This window comes from Gopherus evgoodei, chromosome 11 (assembly GCF_007399415.2).
Source record: "Gopherus evgoodei ecotype Sinaloan lineage chromosome 11, rGopEvg1_v1.p, whole genome shotgun sequence".
Lineage (NCBI taxonomy): Eukaryota > Metazoa > Chordata > Testudines > Testudinidae > Gopherus > Gopherus evgoodei.
In genome coordinates, this window is record NC_044332.1 from 28,353,895 (window position 1) to 28,374,221 (window position 20,327).

Genomic DNA, 20,327 nt, shown 5'->3' on the forward strand with positions numbered 1-20,327 from the left:
TGAACCCTTCACTAAAATGTGAAATCTCGTGAAACCCTTCCTAAAAATGAATATTTTCAGGGATTTAAGTTTAAATCTCCTCAGAGTGATGCTAACATTCACTCACCTCTCTGAAGCAAAGCAGCGCTCCAGAGAAAATGACTTAGTATCGAATTACTGAGGTACCTGAAAGCTCCTACAGTGACTACTACCTGGTTCTGGCTGGCTTGGCGTGCAAACACCTTTTCTTCCACCAGGGCCAGGTGCCCTGCAAGGGACAAATTAGCCTGGACCACCCCCCACGTACAGTGTGGCCCCTGCTCACTCTGCCCCTCATGTCACCCAACTTCCCATCTGCCAAAGACAGGGGTCGAAGCTGCCACCTGCGAGCCTGGGATCCCAGCTGCCTTCCTGCCCATAATGGGGCTCAGGCAGCTGGCCCCTGCTGGCTGAGGTCTGGGCTGCCGGCTCCACACTCTGTGGGGCTCGGGTTGCTGGCCCACGCCAACTGCTGAGGCTCAGGCTGCTGGCCCCAACTGCCTGGCCCCGCGCTGCATGGGGCTCTGGCTGCTAGTGCCTCTGCTGACTGGGGCTCGGTCTGCCCACTCAGTGCTCCACAGGGCTCGGGCTGTCTGCTCTGCAACTGGGTCACACCTGCTGCCTTCCATGCCTGGGGTCCTCTGGCCACCATTAAGGAAATTTTTCTGGTGAACCCCCTGTAACATTGTGTGAACCCCCAGGGGTTCGCAAACCCCAGTCTGGGAACCACTGCCTGATAGCCTGGCTGAGCAGAGCTAATTTAGGTAAATTAGCAGGGGTCTTCTGATTGCCCACTCAGTCTGTAACCAATATCACAGCTTCTGTGTTGGAGGCAGAAAGTGGGGTGAGCATGACTCTGAAACAGACAGAGATTCTTGGGCACAAAGCTCACTGGAATGGCAGACCTGGGGATTTCTGTGCAGAGAAACTGCCTGCTATTTGTTTCTACTGAGTCTAGGGAAATGGGATTTTCTGTACTTTTTTTGTAAATAAAAAAAAAGATTACACCAAGACAATACCTAACAGAAACAGCTCTGAAAGGGCCCAAATATTGACTAACCACTCAGGTCAAAGGGGCAACGATGTGTGTGTTCAGGTATTTGATCTAAAATTCAAATCTGAAGATTAATGTGAGTTTGGGAAATAGCGCACTTCCAGACCACTTGTCTGGCTCTTTGCCTTTAGAACAGCAATACAACTGGCTTGATTCACTGAATCGGGCAACCCTGAAAATGAACTTCATTGTCTTTCCGGGTTATCTTTATTAGTTGTAATCAAGAGTGGTAGTAGCTTCAGTGGATGCTTCTGAAATATTTGACACCAGCAAGATTAACCTTGACTTTTTGCCTTCATCCCACTCCAATGTGCATTCGACATCCAGTAGCACAGACACAGACAAGGCACCCGGATAAGGTTTATAAAATTTTGTAGATGTTTTTGAGTTGTGGTGGGTGTCTCATCTTTTTAAGATAGTGAAGGCAATAATAAATAACTGAAATGATATTAGTCACTTAAATCAATCAATATGGACAGTTACAGCCTAGATACAGCACAAAAAGCAAGAGGTTTACCAAGAACACTAGGGAAATGTTAGCATCAATTCTCAAAAATTATCTTTCAGAAGTAAGATTGCTTGTCCAAAGTTTATTAGTCAGGCAACCTCTTCCTCTGTGTAACACAGATCAAGGCAAAATAGGAAAAAATAATCTTAAAAAGGAAGAACATTTTAAGCAAACTCCAAAGCCCCAAGACAGACATTTTGGGGACAGTAGAGTAGCATCTGTCCCCCTTCTGCACCACCTAGTCTGTGAAGAGTTACAAATACAGCATAACCATTGTATTAAAAACAACACACTTGGAGCTTGAAGCTACTGGAGTCATTTAATTCCAGCTGACACTTACATACAACACTGCTGCTGTCCTTTCCTCCTTTCTCCCCCAATGCACCTTTCTAGACCCAGAGCCTGCACACTCAGCATATTATCACAGCCAGGGAGTCAGAATGAGATCTCCTGACATTGCTCAAGCCATCATGGCTGCCTCTACAGAGGCTAAATCCTGCTAAGTTCTGAGCATCCTCAACTCCTACTGATTTCCTACTCATACCACCCAGGACAGAGCCCTCTCTGCAATAATTTGACATGCAGAGGACCAGCTGGTAGCTAAAAGGACTGTTGTGGTCTCCAAAAAGTACAGCAAGAACTTATTCGTGAACTGGACCAATGTATTATTATAGACAAGGTGCCAAGCCATAATGCAGGACACAGATGGTTAAGGAGAGATTACTGGGGAAGGGGAGAGTGTAGGAAGCATTCCTGGGGGAAAATATGGGCTATTATACAAGGGATTTGAAGGAAGAAGAAAAGAGATGCATAGACAAGAAATGGAAGTCTGGTACAGGTATGAGGGATAGCACCATAAAAGGCTTGGGACTGAGTGTGTGAAAAAGATGAAAGGAGTACAGCGAAAGGGAAACACAGGGTGGGAGAGTGCAGGAGGAGGAGGAGGAAACGTAGTCTAGAGATGTAGATAGTGCCATCTAGCAAGTATGTGACACAGCAGGAAAAGAATCTATACTCCCAACTGCCAGTTCTGTGCTTTAACCAGGAGACCATGCTTTCTGCCCTATGGGGAGGAAGCCCTTGGGTCCAACTCTTTCCCCACAGGGAAAAAAAAGTTACAGTAGTAAGCCTCAAAAATACAACATTCCATAATGTTCCTGTTTCAACAACTTCATGCAAGTGCAAACAGCGTAGAGGGAAATGGGGATACAGTATGAAAACAGAAATACATTGGAGTATTGCAGTTAGCTGCAGACCTAAATCTTGTCTGGTTTTATTCAGCACATGGGAGAGCAGAGTCTCACCTCTGTGTCTTGCCACACCAGTTCTGCCTCACTAGTGCAGCCTGGTAGATGCTTTAGAAATCTAAAGGCATTGCACACAGAAAGAGCACCAGGAGTTACAAGTAAGGTGGCCAAATATCTTCTGTTTAAATGGGGGGTTGAAAGAGGAGGCTGGAAAAAGGGAAATGTTTGGCGAAAATACATCCAGTGATGCTGAAAGTTGTCAGGTTTTGGTTAAAAACTGGAAAAAGGTTTGCTTTGGAAAAACATCTTCAAAATTCTAGAGGTTTGGTCACAATCTCATTGAAATATAATTTTCATTGGGGAAAAGAATAATTTCCTCATCAATTCTAGTCAGAAGTGACATGCGCAAGACAATTTTTCACAAATATTGAAAGTCAAACATCACTGGAATGAGTGGTAATTATTCAAAAGTAATTATGTAATGTTAGAAATGCCTTTAGGGCAGGGTCCTACAAATTCAACCATAAATAGCATTTACTAAAATAAGTCCCAGTAGTAATTGCTGGCAGCTCCATTCCCTTATTCTAGGAGGCACATACACTGAAGATTAGCTGCATATATTCACTCTGTATATGCGTCACTGACTATAATGGAGAGGGTTGGGAATATCAGCAAAGGAACGCATGCAAGTTTGGCCATCTGCTTGTATACCACTGCAACTAACAAACAACCAAATATAAACATTAAGAGATGTACAAACACACCCTCAGACAAAGGTATTTTGGACTCTGATCGTTAGTCTCTCTCATAGTTACATGATTTCCCCCTTATTTTCTATATGCCTATGACTTGCTGACAGAACACTTATTCATAGTACGAAAGAGACATAGATCCAGAACTAGCCCTTTATTTTTCATACCTTACCCAGAGTTACTTTTTTGGCTCCCACTTACCTTTTTACATCAAATGTTGCATATTGATATTAATTCATTAGCAAACAGAAAGCCAGCTTTACTCCTTTATAATTAGGATGGTTGTGGAAACAAAAAATAAATTGCTAGATAAATGTTATATTTTGACCTTACATAATGCTAGTGATGGTCTGTCACTATTTTAACAAGGGTCTGCCCTAGTGTTTTCCCCCTTGGCCTGTGATAAATCCTTTGTACTGGAGGTCCCTGTGGTCACAGACAGGAGAGAAGGAGGAGTGGAAGCTCTAGTCATTTCTTTTTTTGTTTGAGCAAAACTGCTTTCTCATATGCACAAGAGGAGAAGCAGCACCACTTGGCAACTTAGGATCAAGTGCATTGGCTGGAAATGCTTATTTGTTCCTGACAAATATTTGAGGTGAAATCATGGCCCCACTGAAGTGAATGAGAATGTTGGAATTGATTTCATCCACTGAGTGTATTAGGTGTATGGCAAATCGGGACATCTGGTCAACCCTATTTTACATAGACAGTCCCAATATTCCGAGCTTTTTCTTATATAGGCACCTATTGCCTCCTACCCCCTCATCCAATTTTTCACACTTTCTATCTGGTCACCCTAATGGCAAAGTGCTTCAGCTGTATAATTTACAGTGTATTTGGCAAAGGAGAGTGAATATCCTGTAGCGCAAATCCAAAGTGGTGACAGGGACCATTCCTTCCAAGGATATTTTTTAAAAACACCTGCCATTTGGTGCAATGCGATCCACTCCAAGTGCAAAACATTTGGGCCTCAGCTTCCAAAAATTCCTAGAGATTTGGAGTGCCTATCCCGACACACAGTAGGGGGCCTGATTTTCAGAAAGCACTGAGCACCCAAGCTCTGAAAGAGAGGCTCCTTTTGGGTGTCTCAAGTTGGGCATCCAAAAATTGAAGAACCCGAAAATCACTAGCCTTTTTGAAAATGTAGGCCTCAGTCTTCAGAAGTGTCCAGAAGGGACCAGTGATAATCTCTAGCAGATATGATTTAGCAGTATCCAGACTGGACAAGGGGAAGCTCCATCAGAGGAAGGGAAATCTCCCTAGGTCTCCCTTAATTTGGTGACAGAACCTCCCAGAAGCCTTCTCCAGCACAGGGATGTGTGAATGTTTCAGAGTGTTTACAAATATTAAGTTTCCTTCACAATATCTCTGCGAGATAAGCAATTATTTTATACCCACTTTACAAATGAGGAAACTGAGGCACAAATACAGGATTAAACCCAAAAATCAAACAGCCAGTCAATGGCAGAACTGGTAAGAGAACCTAGAGACCATGACTGCCTTTAACTACTAGATTACAAGCACATTTGTACCCTCTAATGGGTGCAAGAAAGAGTATCAGAGGTATCTTAAATTCTGAGTTTTACTCCCCCGACCATAAAAAAAATTGTTTCATATTTAGTAAAAATCCACAATGTAGTCAGACATATTTCACATGAATTCCTGAATCCAGTGTTTCTATATCTACTTTTTATCCCTTTGAAAGTGTTAAGTTGCATATGCCAATCATGAAGTGCTCACTAACACTTAATTTGCTGCTAGAATTTTAATACCATGTATTCACGATTCCTTGTTTGCCCTGTAAAAAGTCTATTTTCACACATCAGAAAATGAGAACAAAGCAAGTGCTATTTAGCCCTAGGATTTAACCACCTATTGTAATCCTTTGTTGATCTAATCTTTTATTTTAATTAAAAGACGTATAGTATGGTTTGCAGCTTTTTCTATCGGCACTTAGCACAAGTTTTGCTACCTGTTGTGCAGGATTCTCTTCTGGAGTGATGTAGCACATCATTCCTAATCCCCCAAACACATAATTCTCTTCAAATATTGTTGATTTCCCTTCAAAATGCACATGGAAGGTTACAGGAATGTGTCTCCCAAACTCTTCACATGGTTAAGGAGGGCCATCTGAAATACTGTCATGAAAGCCAATAAGATAGGTACAACATTATGGCACACTTCTGAGAGGGGTGCAGTTCGTATAAATTTTTCTGTGCTATGTTTGCAACAGATCATCTCAATCCCTTCATAGCAGTTATGTGCATACATAGATAGGTTTGCATTAACTTCACGGAAACAGATTACCAAAGGGATGTGATAAATTCTCCACTCTTTCAAATCTTTAAATTGAGATTGAAAGCTTCCAGATGCAAGTTGTTCAGTTCAATGCAAGAAATACTAAGTGAAAGTGTGTGGCCTGTCTTATGCAGAAGGTCAGACAAAACAATCGGAATGGTCCCTTCTGACCTTAAGATCTACTACTATACGTTCTAAGCAAGACAATGCAGTTTATCTGGGGACAAATTCTTTCCGTAATGTACCTGGATGAGGTCCTATATAGCTAGTAAGAGTCATACACGGGCTCACACGAGCACAGAATTGACTTCAGTTTTCTTGTACTGTCAGGCTTATACTTTCATTTAGTTCAGAGGATATTCATGCAACTTGAGAGTTGCCCGCTATCATGTCTGGTATACTAAGCCTTGGTCCATGTGCAGAGCTCAGTTCGGTCAGCATAATGCACATGGTAAAATTCCTATGGAAAGAATTCATAAAATCCAGATAACTATAGAATAAATGAAACTGGCCTAAGCCATACAGGACCTGAATGACCATACCAATATCACATGCCACAAAATTCTGATGCCCATAGATCAGTGGTTCCCAAACTTGTTCCGCCACTTGTGCGGGGAAAGCCCCTTGTGGGCCGGACTGGTTTGCTTACCTCCCGTGTCCACAGGTTCGGCCAATCACGGCTCCCAGTGGCCGTGGTTCATTGCTCTAGGCCAATGGGAGCTGCTGGAAGCGGCGCGGGCCGAGGGAGCAGGTCAGTGGGAGCCACGATTGGCCGAACCTGGGGACACGTCAGGGAAGCTCTCCCATCAGCATAAGTAGCATCTTCACAAAGCCACAGAGATGCAGTTGCCCTGCTGCAAGTGTAGACAAGCCCTGAGTGTAGCAACCTGCATGGAACTAGGAGGGAGGAGCATAGGTTGCAAAAGGAAAAAAAGAGTTTGGAGGAGGCACCAGGAAGCCAGGCTTTGTGCCTCGGGTTAGAATGGCAACTGCACCACCTCTGTAAATATTCTCTTAATAAAGAGCCCATTTGGTTTCAGGAACATGGAATACTCATGTTATTTCCCAGCACCTGAAACTTTGAGTTACTCATCTCTAGTTATCTTAGGTTAAACTAGCATTTTTTTCCCCAGAGGCCACCACGGTACACCAGTGGCATTCTACCTTTCCAGATTACTGTACCCTTTTCAGGAGTCTGATTTGTCTTGTGTACCCCCAAGTTTCACCTCACTTAAAAACTACTTGCTTACAAAAATCAGACATAAACATACAAGTGTCACAGCACAGTATTAATGAAAAATTGCTTACTTTCTCATTTTACCATATAATTATAAAAGAAATCTATTGGAATACAAGTATCGTACTTACATTTCAGCGCATAGTATATAGAGCAGTATAAGCCAGTTATTGTCTGTATGAAATTTTAGTTTGTACTGGCTTTGCTAGTGCTTTTTATGTAGATTGTTGTAAAACCAAGCAAATATCTAGAGGAGTTGAGGTACCCCCGGAAGACCTCAGTGTACCCTCAGAGATATATATACTCTAGTAGGGTTGCCAACTTTCTAATTGCACAAAACTGAAAACACTTGTCCTGCACTTTCCCCAAGGCCCTGGCCCACCTTTTCTCTGAGGCTCCGCTCCCCACTCACTCCATCCCTCGTCCCTCTGTAGCTTGCTCTCCCCCACTGTCACTCACACATTTTCACCTGGCTGGGGTACAGGCACAGGAGGGGGTGAGGGTGCCATCTGGGGGTGTGGGCTCTAGAGTGGGGCTGGAGATGAGGAGCTTGGGGTGCAGAAGGGGGCTCTGGGCTGAGGCTGAGGGGTTCAGAGTGTGGGAGGGGGCTCTGGGCTGAGGATGCATGCTCTGGGTGGGCCAGGGATGAGGGGGTTGGGGTGTAGGATGGGGCTCCAGGCTGGGGCCGAGGGGTTTGGAGTATGGGAGGGGGTTCTGAGCAGGGCAGGGGCACAGGAGGAGGTTTGGGGTGCAGGTTCCAGGAAGGAGTTTGGGTGAGGGAGGGGCTCAGGGTCAGGGCAGGGGGTTGGAGTGTAGGAGGGGTTTTGGGGTGCAGGCTCCAGGCGGTGCTCACCTTGGGCAGCTCCCCAGAAGCAGCAACATGTCCCTCGGTTCCTAGGCAGAGGTGCAGCCAGGCAGCTCTGCACACGGCCTCTGCCCGTAGGTGCCAACCCCACAGCTCCCAATGGCTGCGGTTCTTGGCTGTGGCGCACATGGTCAGCGCTGGGTTGGGGCAGTACACGGAGCCTCCATGGCTGTCCCTCCACATATGAGATGAGGGACATCTCGCTGCTTAAAGGAAGCTGCACAGAGCCAGGTAGGGATCCTGCCAGCCACACACCAACTGGACTTTTAACGGCCCGGTCAGCAGTGCTGACCAGAGCCACCAGGGTCCCTTTTTGACCAGGTGTTCCGGTTGAAAACTGGCCCCTGGCAACCCTAACCCCTGGTTAAGAACAACTGCTGTATACAATAACTGGGTCGGAAGAGCAAGAAAATACTGCAGATAAAAATGCCACTAAGCTTCATAGACATAAGAAATGAATAGAAGAATAAGCAAGGCATGACTTGCTTAGTATCAGTTATATTGAAAGTCGAGACAACCATGTTCAAAGCATTTTACTCACTCCTCCCCAAATTCAAAAAGGATTTACCTCCTTCAAAAAAAAAAGGTTGTTTTTGCCATACACCAAAAAAAATATTCTCCAATACATAAACATGTTACAATCACATTCAGACACCATGGTGAGTATCTGTACTTCTGGGCTTTTGGAGGAACCTGGCTGCTCCTCAAGCCTCACAATGCATCCGAGGCCTGTCAGTATCTGTCACAACATGCAGCGTGTCGTGTCTCACTGCTTAATCAAGCAACAAGCAAAAATGAAAAAGATTTGGATCTAATATGTGAGTGGGCTGATGTGTGCAAAAGAAATGAATATGAAGTAAAACATGCTGGATCCTAAGTAATAACCATATATATTCCAAAAAAAAAAAAAAAAAAGACTGGAACTGATCCAGGAAGGGGAGATACTAAGAATGGTTTTATTAAGAAAAGTTGTAGTGAATCAATGTAAAAGTTCCTAGCATTCCAGAATTTGTAATTAGCATGAGAAACGGTCAGCTTCTGATCTTGGTCATACTGGTATAAGTCTAGCACATGCCCACTGAAATCAATTAAATTACTTCAGGGTTTGGGGTCCCCCCCCCTTTTTTTTTTAATATATAAATACCCATGTAACAGATTTTAGCCATGGATCTTATGTTCTTGGGAGAACCCATGTAAGCAGGGAAATGGTCCCGCTATAGTGGGAAACTTTCCCAGCTTATACACTACTCCAGTGGAATTGGCTAGTGAAAGGATCTGAGTCCTCGCTCCCACTTCCTTTACCCAGAGGCCTGCTTGACCTTGATGGCTCCCCTTCCACTTTCCTATGTGGCAGAATCCTTGTAACCCTGACAAGGCTGGCAAGATAGACAAGATTCCTGGCACTCAACCTCCAAACTTCTTGTGGTCAGGGCCGGCTTTAGCAAGTGCAGGGCCCGATTTGTACTCGCCCGGCAGTGCTCCAGGTCTTCGGTAGCACTCAAGGACCTGCTGCCGAAATGCCGCCAAAGACCCGGAGTGACTGAAGGGTCCAACGCTGAAAAGCTACCAAAGACCCCCCGGAGCGCCGCCGGGCGAGTAAAAATTAAAAAGGTTCCGGCGCAGGGCCCAATTCCAGGGAATCGGGCGAATCGGCCTAAAGCCGGCCCTGGTAGTGGTCACTTAGGACAGAGGCTAGGGTATTCCCACTTCAGGGTACTCTCTCTGCTCTGGATGCTTCCCTGACTCACTGATCATTACATACAGTTCAAAGCAAATACAATTTATTAAAACTACAACTAATTTGAAAAAATAAGAGAAAAATGGGAAAGGTTAAAGGAAAACATGTAGCCCCGCTCTGTAGCATGGGGACATCACAACCAGCGTCTCTGGAACATAAGGGAAGTTCAGTCTGTTCCCTACATGTGCCACGCCTCCTCCTCAGGCCCTGGCTGTACTGTACTTGCTCTGGCAGTGGCCACACGCCCTCAGGCTTTAGGTGGCAGGACCCTTCCTCCCAGCGTTGCCCCCTCTCCCATCAGGATTATTATCCCCCTCCAAGTCCAGCCTGCAAGAACTCTTGGGGTCTCCCTGCACTGGTCCCTCTGCCCAGGTCCCCCTTCTCTCCCCAGCTGTTCATGGCACCCAGCTCCAGACTGCTCCAGCTCCACTTCCTGCCTCACCTCCAGCTCCACCACTGCTGCTGCTCTGCCTCCAGCACAGCTCCCTGGGTTGCTCTTCTGGCCCCTCAACCTGCTGCTGTGACTTTGCTCCCAGCACGGCTCTGTTCCTCTGCCTCTGGCTCTGCTCCCAGGACGGCTTTCCTCCCCTGCCTCTGGCTCTGCTCCCAGCACGGCGCTAGCCCCTGGGCTGCTTCTCTGGCTGGCTCTGCTCTCTCCTTAGCTCAGCTCCTCTGGCCAGGAAGCTCCAGCTCACACAGAGGATAGGACCCCACACTCCCGACTCCCTCATTGGTCTGCCTGTCTTGTCAATCAGGCTGATCTGTAGAGTTAGCCTCTCCCCATTGGCCCTAGGAACTGTCAGTCTCAGGATCTTGATTTCCCAACATCCTTCTCCCTTCCTTTTGGTACTGGGAAATGGCCAGCCAATCTTCCCCCCACCCCCCACACTAAGTTTTAGTAAGGGGCCAATAGTCGCCTTACATTCTTTTTGAATACAGTGATCAGATCTGGTTTCTTATTTTTAAGATGATTGCTAATTGTGCTTTCCCAACTAATTTCACCATGACCCTAAAGCCCAGACATGCCTCCTTGTAGTTCCTGATGGAGGCTGCCTGCTATGGCACACAGCTTTGAGTTCTAACAAGAGCACTCATAGGTTAGACATAGCTTGCAGGGCAAGCCTCCAACTATCTAGGGGAAAAAAAACAACTCTTCAAAACACAAAACTTTTCACATTACATTTTTTAACCCACTACAGCAGACAGCTGCTTTCCAAGGAAATGGACCATGAGAATGATAAACATGACCTGGGAAAAATAAATGAGAGACTTGCAGAAGACAAATAAAAAACCTATGCACACGAACAAAGTGAGCTTTTGTTTCTTATTGCAGTCTTCTACATTGGCTGTGAAAGAAACCAAACTCAATATCATGTCTGATCAGGTTACTAATTTAGGCCCTGATCCTGTAGCTAACTCAGCTAGGGTATAAGGGTCGGCCCATATAGGGCCAATTTCAGGATTGGGACCTTAGGGGCCAAATGCATCATATTTATTTATGGGAGCATGGCCTACTGACATGAGTAAGGACTGCATGAACAACCCAACTGCAAACCCAATGACTGTTCATAAGAATGTAAGATCACCCATACTGGGTCATACCAATGGTCCATTTAGCACAGAGGTTCTCAGACTTTTGTACTGGTGACCCCTTTCACATAGCAAGCCTCTGAGTGACACTCCCCTTAAATATATAAAAAAGTGTTTTTAATGTACAACACCCTTATAAGTGCTGGAAGCAAAGTGGGGTTGGGGTAGAGGCTGACAGCTCGCAACCCCCCATGTAATAACCTCATGAACCCCTGAGGGGTCCTGACCCCCAGTCTGAGAACCCTTAATTTGGCACTTATATTGTCTTCCAAAAGTGGCCAACACCAGGTATTTCAGAAGGAATGAACAAAACAGGCAATCATCAAATGATCCAGCCCATTGTCCACGCCCAGTTTCCAGCAATCAGAGGCTAGGGACATCAAGAGCATGGGGTTGCATCACTGGCCACCTTGGCTAATAGGTCTATAAATGACTCTCTTTTTTTTGAACCCTGTTAGGTTTTGGCCTTCACAACTTTGCTAATAAGTCCCACAGGTTGACGGGGCGTTGAAATTTGTTCTAGAAAGACTACAGCTGATGCAATTTAAATTAATTCCAAACTCAAGAAAAAGGACTTAACTTCTAAGATTTAGATAAGCCACAATGCTAACCAAAAAAGGACAATTTTGTGGAACGATATCTGCAACTGGTAGAAAGCCAGGTAAGGTAGAGGAGTACAGGGATGATACGAGACTCAGCAAATAAGAGACTGCTGAATCCCCATTCCACTGTGTAGTGAGGTCAAAACTTGGCTCCTTCCTATTTGATAATGCCTATTATATTCTATGTGGGTTTCATGAAACCAGTTTAATTTGATTTGCTTTTCAGTGGTTGTGATATTTTGTACATCCTCCCCTTTGCAGATACTCTATGTCCCTAACTCCTCTCTGGCTATACAGTAAAAAAACCATCAGGTATTTTAAAAGCACTTTGAACACCTCAGAGAATCCCCCTTCCATTAATATTTTGTAATAGGGGGTTCATGTCTGTGCATCTTTTTCAAGTGCAACTGTATTCAACCCACAAGCTGTCACAATAGCCATTTCGTGTGTCTTGTAAAACATCCATCCCAAATGTAGGAAACGATGAGATTCCACCTACGTACTCACCACTGAGCATCATCCTACATACTCATGCCTGAGTGACCTATCTGTCAGTGCGTACAACAGTAATAGGAGAAAGGCCTAGCTTGCTTAGGAGTCTGTGGGTGTTTAATATGGCACTTTTTAAGCAGCTAAACACAAATTTATGAAGTGTAAACTTTTAATGGCATATAGATGAGTCATTACAGGGTTTCAAAATGCGTAACTATGATGCACATTCTAATTCAGCTCATCACCGGTGGCTTCCAGCTAATTTGTTTGGTTTACCAGGCTGTGCATAAACCTTGGAAATCCCTGCCGAGCCCTATGACGAAAAAAATTCCCTGCATTTGCATTCTTGATATGGTTTGTGAAGAGTCAGGATTTTCCTATTGTTTTTGCCAGTGATTTTTCACTGACAACTTGTGATTTTTATGATACAATAGTGCTGTATTCTTGCAGCATTTGGTTACATTTGAAAAATAAGAAACAAAAGCTCAGTTTGATTGTCTGCATAGATTTTTCCAAGATATTTATCTATAATTTTTCTCAATAGCATAGAGAACAAAGCCATCTAGAATCCTTGAAGTAATGTGAAATTAACTGCCTATGCATGTTTTAAAGCTACAGTAGAAATTCATAATTGCTAATAAATATTAAATATTTAGGAAAGCAAACATGATAATTAAATAAGAACTGGCTATGGTGATGTAAATTAAATCTGGCTAGACTAAGATACAAGAAGCCAGTGTTTACCTTCACTTACATGTGTGTCCTCTGATTGGCTGCTGTGAGGCTATACAATCATGTACGACATCATATTTTAATAGATGATAGATTTCTCAAACTAATATTTTGAAGACCCTTGAATTGTCTTTTTAAGATAAGCAAAACCAAAATATTTCAGTATCAAAACATCAGCTCCTGGGAAAGCAGTATCCTTTACACAGCACGTGTTTGCTAGGGTAATTATACCAAAAAAAGCCAGTACAGATAGAAGGAGTTTTGTTAGTTTGTCTGTCTGCAAACTAGATGTCTCAAGGTTTTGGCAATAGTCTAGGTTACGGGTTTTCAAGCTCCCGAGCATGGACCGCATCTTGCTAGAGAGATTGCCCCATGGGCCACTGCCAATTCACAAGTGCATAACACTCCCATGGAAGCTGACACAGTTGCTTACCAACTCTAATGACCACAGGTTGAGACTCTCATATCTAAGTCACTGCTCATTTCATCCAGGTTCAAATACTGACTAGCACAAGAACTAGTGGAAGTTTTTGCCATATTATACATATTTGATGGCTTTCATAAACAAGCATAGAGAGCACAGTATTGCTCCCAACAGATAGGAGTGCACCTCCCAAAAAACACAGCAAAAAGATGCTAATAGTTTCAGGAGGCAAAACAAAGACTGAAGGGCCATAGAAAGTACACTGACTTCCAGTAGCAACTTTCTCCAGGTCAGGGTTAAAACTCATAAACAGGACTACATGGGAAAGCTTCCCTTGGAGAATACTCATTCTACTCCCTATTAATTTGCTTTTTTTCTGCATTGGTTAGGTTAGAGATCCCTGAGAGCATACCTTATGAAGGAAGCAATTAGAAATTCCATTCTTTCCCCTCCAAAAGGACTTGACAATAGTCATCTTTAATATTCTTCTTCTTCTCTACCCACAGAGTTCTTTTTCATGGTGGTGAGTAGGCGTATGTGAAGAATTTATCCTTTCCCCACTGAATCACCACCGCATGCCATCTTTTCAACCCTTCTGTAGAGCAGAAAGGAAGCAAACATTGTTTCTCTTTATTTTCTTGTTAAGAAGACATACAGTTAGCTCAGCAATGCAGTCTGGCTGGAGAGTAACTAATGATGGAGAAGAGACTAGTACCTCCCAACCAATGTAAGGAGTGTTACCTAAAGCAAGAATTAAAGATTAGTGCTTCTCTATAGTTTGAGTCATCAGGTGAACCTATCAGCTTCTTTCTGCTTATTGGCTACATTAAGCTCCAACCAACCCTTCTGTGACTAGTTTAAGAAATGCACAAGTGCTGCAAGACCCTATCAGCTGATGCAGTACAGGTATTCCTGCTTTATCGAAGCCCTGCTGCAGTAGCCATCCCATCCTAATTCTCTATCAGATCTTGTGAGGGCTTCTTAGGCTTAACCCTCGTATAAGGAACAGGAAACGTGTATCTCAGGGATTCCATTCCATGCATGTCATTCCCACCCTTCCTATAAGGCATCATTTTTTTTAAAGCATTATCATGCCATGTGGCTGATAACAATGAGTAAAAGAAAGAATTGCTTCTATAGTCACAGTGGCACCTTCTAATTCTGATTTAGCTGAATGCTGAAATATCTCATAATAACCAACTATGATGAAAGGGCCAGATTCCAAAATCCATCATCTATTTTAGTAACCTTACTCCATGAGCAGTCCCACTGAGCTCAGTGAAACTACTCATGGAGTAAAATACTATTCAATGTGAATAAGAGTAGCAGAATGTAGCCAAAATGCTTACTAATTCCCAGATCATTATGTTAACAAACATGTGGCTTTTAACCCTGGGTCACCAGAAAACTTCTCAGCACCGGGAACTATTTCTGGAACAGCTGTTCTATTACAAGCTTTATTTTTAAAAGGTGAAGGAAAGGAGGCTTTGCAGTTAAAAGAAAAGTTTATAGTCATCATTATGAATCAAATTATGGATGTGATTGGATCCTCTTCCCTCAAGCCACATAAATTGCCTATTCAGAATCTCAGTGATAAGGAAACAGCATTTTAAGCAGGTGGCCAATAACCAAAGTTTACATTATGACTTCTTGCCTGCACCAGGATAGTCACATCCTGGAATTTATGTTGATTGTTAAACAAACACCAGCAGCTAGGCAGGTGGGTAGTGGTGTTTTTTTAAAAAATGTTTTGGTGTTTTCAAATGTAGTACCTTCCAGTCAAGGATCCTGAAGCATTTCTATAAACAATGTTAAGTTTCACAACACCTCTGAGATACTTTAGATATTGTATTAACCCCAGTACAGACAGAGGAACAAGCGGTTAAGGACCTACTCAAGGTCACACCTGCAGTTCATGAGAGAAGAGGAAATACTATCCAGATTTCCTGACTTCCAGATCTGAGCTTTAGTCAGTAGGCCAGGCTTCTTAGGAAGGTGGGGGGGGGGGGGAAGAGTAAATCTAATGACTGGTGTGTGCCTTAAAAATAACCATACTCAATGAATAAACTGTCTGGTTAACTTCTCTCAGTCCCACTGTTCTTCTCATTCATAACAACCTCCCACTTGTTTGTATGTTGTCTAGATTGTGAGCTTCTGGGGGTAGAGTTTGCCTTCCTCTCTCTGTAATGAGCCTAGCAGTACTAAATTAATGACAAAGCATACATGCCTTCCAAGCTTTCCACATTAATGGGGAGAGGAAAGGGTACCCACTTCCTTCCTTCCCACCTACCTGCCCCCTTCAGAATAAAAAGTCAGGCATGCTACAGTGAAGGATAGGGTGGAAGAAAATTATATTTAGTCCTTGGCAGTCATTTCCCCCCACCTTTTCTCCATTCTCAAGGCCACTGTTTTGTTTTATTTTATTTGGTGGGAAGAGGTGAAGGAAGGTGTTTTCCTCCCTGAGTCCATCTGCCCAGGTCAGTTTTGAAATGCTCCTCTCTGCTCTGACTTGCACCTGATTTCTTGTTCTATACCAATGGTTTTCAACCTTTTTCATTTACAAATCCCTTTGGAAATCTTAGACAATCTGCAGACTCCAAGGGATCCACAGGCCAGGGGTGCCGGAACGGTGAGGGCCAAGGGATCATGACCCTCCCACTTTTGAAAGTGGATGGGCCTGGCTCATCCACTTTTCACCAGGGGCCTGGCCCCCTGCCTCTTTTCTGCCTAAGCCCCCTCCCCACCCCTAGGGAGCTCAGACAGCTGTGTGGAGCCATGGACCCTCCACCGGGCTGGGGGACCCCTAAGTGCATCCCCTAGGCCATATCCCCCCCCCCCCAGGACAGATGGATGGTCTGTGGCACGCCACAGCTGCTCGGGCAGCTCTTACCATGGCCCAGCTGCTCTTCAACCTCCAAGGCCCTGCACCCGAGCCAGAATGGAAGCTGAGTCTGAGTAGGAGCTGCACAGGCAGCTGTGAACCCTCCACCTGGCCTGGGGCCCTGAGGGATGGGGACATGGGCCAAGGGCTGCTCTCAGACCCCCTGCCCAGGGCAGGTGGAGAGGTAGGACCAGGGCATTGTGGCCCCACACTTTTAGGAAGAATCTGTCACCCCTGCCAGACCTCAGGCTGTAAACTAGTCGTCTATACTCTCTCAGCTGCAGTGCCTTTCTGTTCTTATATTTCTATCCTTTAGTCTTCCCTCTGACTTGTTCTTCTCTCAGCCCTCCTATCCCTTAACCTACTCCCCCTTTCCTGTGTCAATCCTATATCTCACCCAACGTCCCACTTAGTCTCTTCCCTCTCCACCCAGAAACAGGCTGCTTTTCAGAAAGTGAGGTGAAGTGTGGCTGCTGACCCATGAACCTGCTGACAGTGGCAGAATGGTTGAGCAGGATAAAGACTTACCACTTGAAGTGCTAGCCAAGGCTACGGTCCCTGCTTCCACGTGGCTCTAGTCTTAATAACGGATGGGACAGCTGGCTTGAGGTATCTCTCAGTTGTGTGCGCGCAGAGGTTGAGGATAAAAGGACAGGGTGGTAACATAGGGCAGACCATGTTGCAGGACTCCCATGCCACACATGCATGCAGCTGGCCTGCTGGGAATTTGACTTGCCCAGGTGACTGAGACCTGCGGGAGTTCACAGCAAATGAAAGAACTCTATTCTAAAGACATCCAGGACATTCCCTGTTTTCAGAGTCATGGTGCCAACCTTTAAAGAGGATTAAAGTACATGAACATAACTACACCGGGGAGAGGCTTCTGCCAGCAACTGTGGCACTTGAAGCTTCTCCTTCTCCCTCCCTGCAATTTTCTGAAGGGCTCCTCTTCCAGGAAAATTAAACCCTGGTTTTGGAAAAAAGGAAAAATAGGAAGAAAAACAAGAAGGGGGAGGTGGGGAGAAAGTTGTCCTGATGAAAGTCCATAAGAACAGGCATCATTTGCCAGGCTGGACTTTGGTCAAAAAGTATGCTGGGGAGGCGGAATCCATCAATTCCCCACAGCGAGTAGGCAGAATAAACCTTCCCCTATACCTGCAATGGTGCCCTTTCTTCATGAGCAGCCCAATAGGGTACACACCCATAACCGACACCCATCTCTCCTCAGAGAGGACTGCTGTCAGCCGAGACTCCCTGCCTTGGAAAAACTGAGTGACAGACTATTTGCTATTATCCATTGTATGTGAGATCTGGGAACATCTTAAACAGTTTTGTACCCGGGGGGTTGAAACTGTCACACAGCTGCAAATTTAACATGATAAAAAATGCCTCATATATTGGGAATGACATGATGCATTGGACTGTAAATCAAAATACCACCCTAGAGCTAACCTGCTGATGACAACTGAATCATACTGTATTTACAAACTCAAAATAAAAATATTATATACTTTAATTTTAGTAAATTTAATACGTTAGAGTTTACAAAATAAATGTTTTTTAATGAAACCATATGATTAATGAAATGAGCTATTTTCCCCTCCCCTACGGTAAACCAGACCAGTAAACTCTTAATATATTTAAGAACTTTGTGCGGTCCAGCACAGATTTTGGGCATGCTAGATGTTGACCAAACAAAAAAAAACAAAAAACAAAAAAAACCAAAACCAATCACAAGGAAGTTTCCTGCTTCTTTAAAAACTTGTTGCTTGTTAAATTCTATTACTAAACTTGTTCAGTTCAAGCCTTTACAAACTTCCAAACTGTAATATTGTATACAGAACTACCCAGATACAAACCAGTGCTATGACTGACATTACAAACTGAAGAAACATACTTACCACCCATTCTATTATCTCTCACAACATAAAAGAGCAAATATAACAATATTCAACTGCCGCTGTCTAGCAATGAAGTTGCAAATTCCATTCCAAGTAAGTTTCTTCTGGAGTGAGACAGTACAATACAATTCAAGAAACATTTAAAATAAAAACAAACGTTTTAATAGTATAAAAAGTTGTTTACTGGTGTTTCTATTATAAAGCTTTGTTCCACAAATCAAAAGTGATAAAATAATTAAACAGGTTTACAGTGATCAGAGACTGCAGTGTAGACATTCCAGCTCACATTTTGTTGACAATTTCAGTATGACATACATTATGATTGAATAATCATTACATATCTAGGACACAGCAAAACTGCAGATGAAGTGCACACCTCACTGTGGAAGTTTATCCATTACTTGTTGACTCACTTCCTCGCCTCAGAGAGCACTGTGGGTAAAAATTATATTCAAAACTAAGGTGTATAGCTATTTTGACTGAGATGCAACTATACAATAGGAGTTACACTGACATAATGGATGTATACACACACACCACATTAAATACCAAATTCCCTAAGCTATAAGCTAATTCCTTGTTTTTAGACAAAATGGCATCTGCGAAAATGAACAACATACAAAAAAAAAAAAAAAGTCAAATAAATAACGAATACAGATGTTAACTAACATACACAAGGGAACATATTGGCAAACTGTATGCAGTATATGGTATACTCAGAGAATCATGTGGGTTGGGAAGCACCTCATAATGGGTCATTTACCAGTAATGTATCCCCTTCCCCCTCTTCTCTGTTATTTTATTGTTCCTGGATATTGAATATAACCATTTCAATACTGATGCATGAATCCTGCATTTTCCATCTTTGCCACACTCATGATTCATTTTATCTTTAACATCCACAGAGAATTCCAAAATGTTCTAAGTGTCTGAAGCACAACTTTTTCCATCCTGTCCATAATGTCTGGTGTTCTGAGTTCCCTCTCAAATGAGAACATACGAGCCCTGGTTTAGCTACACAGTATCTGAAATGATTGTTCTGTCTGATGAAATTGGAGCCAATAAGTAGGATGCTCCCATATTCGGCTGATATTTTCCTATTCACCATTCCCATGTAGTGGATAGGTATATACTGTAAATGTATTACATACAGGCTGCTGAAACCATTAAAATAACATTAATAAGTGTCAAATGTGTCTGCTATAATACAGGATCAGGTTTATCAAATACTATATCCACATAACATTTTGAACCATTAAATATCTTATGTATTTGCTATTTTTTTCCTACAAATACCATTGCAAACTTGCTGTTAGTTATATCACTCTAGGTTTTTCTTACACTTTCTCCAAGGATTTTTAACTCAAATGTATAACAATCATATCTATGCTAGATACATTTAAAGTAGACACTGAAATTTCAAGTAAAATGAACTGTAGCCACATCTACTGGACTCAATACGTGTCCCAACATCTAGATTTACTTTGATAAGTTATACAAATACATAATACATTCTTAAATAAAGGAGGCTCACAATATTAATTTGTGAACCTTTCCACATTATAAAACCACATTACAGGAATGTGTATCCACCTGTATTACTGTTTTAGATTGCAGTGTCTCTTGTTTTTCAGTCTCCACAGACTACTGTACCAGTTCTTAGGCTTTGGCTATGAAATCTCTTATTTGAATGAGGCAACACTGGTTATTAAGGCTTGTTTGTTTTTCTTCTAAAGATTTATTCTTTATTCTGATGCAATTTTCCAGAGTAGGATGACTATCTTGTATCTTCAGGTTCTGTTTTTATGACCTTCCTTTCTATGTTATTAAAAGCTGAGTGAGGAAAGTCTTTTAAAATACCAAGGCCTTCTGCAAAAAAAAAAAAAAGGGGGGGGGGAGGGAGGGGGAGAGGAAGAGGAGAGGAGCTGTTAAGAAATATTGTGTTGAAATAAATATCTTCTGTGTTTACCCTAAGAAAGTGCCCACTG

The 20,327-nt window shown here is 43.3% G+C and overlaps 1 protein-coding gene and 1 long non-coding RNA gene across 5 annotated transcripts in view; both read right to left on the reverse strand.

Annotated features, from left to right (window-relative positions):
- LOC115659751 overlaps positions 1–10,341 on the reverse strand; it is a 93,772-nt gene extending 83,431 nt beyond the window's left edge. The window contains exon 1 of the long non-coding RNA XR_004002645.1: positions 10,160–10,341. This is a non-coding gene — a long non-coding RNA (uncharacterized LOC115659751). The remainder of the gene's footprint in view (positions 1–10,159) is intronic.
- An 8,137-nt stretch (positions 10,342–18,478) lies between these two features.
- NAB1 (NGFI-A binding protein 1) overlaps positions 18,479–20,327 on the reverse strand; it is a 28,838-nt gene continuing 26,989 nt past the window's right edge. For 3 of the 4 annotated variants that reach the window (XM_030580796.1, XM_030580794.1, XM_030580797.1), the window contains exon 8: positions 18,479–20,208. In XM_030580796.1, coding sequence (XP_030436656.1) covers positions 20,117–20,208 — 92 coding nt within the window. In that variant the 3' untranslated portion in view covers positions 18,479–20,116. The remainder of the gene's footprint in view (positions 20,209–20,327) is intronic. The other variant, XM_030580795.1, reaches the window with a different exon arrangement.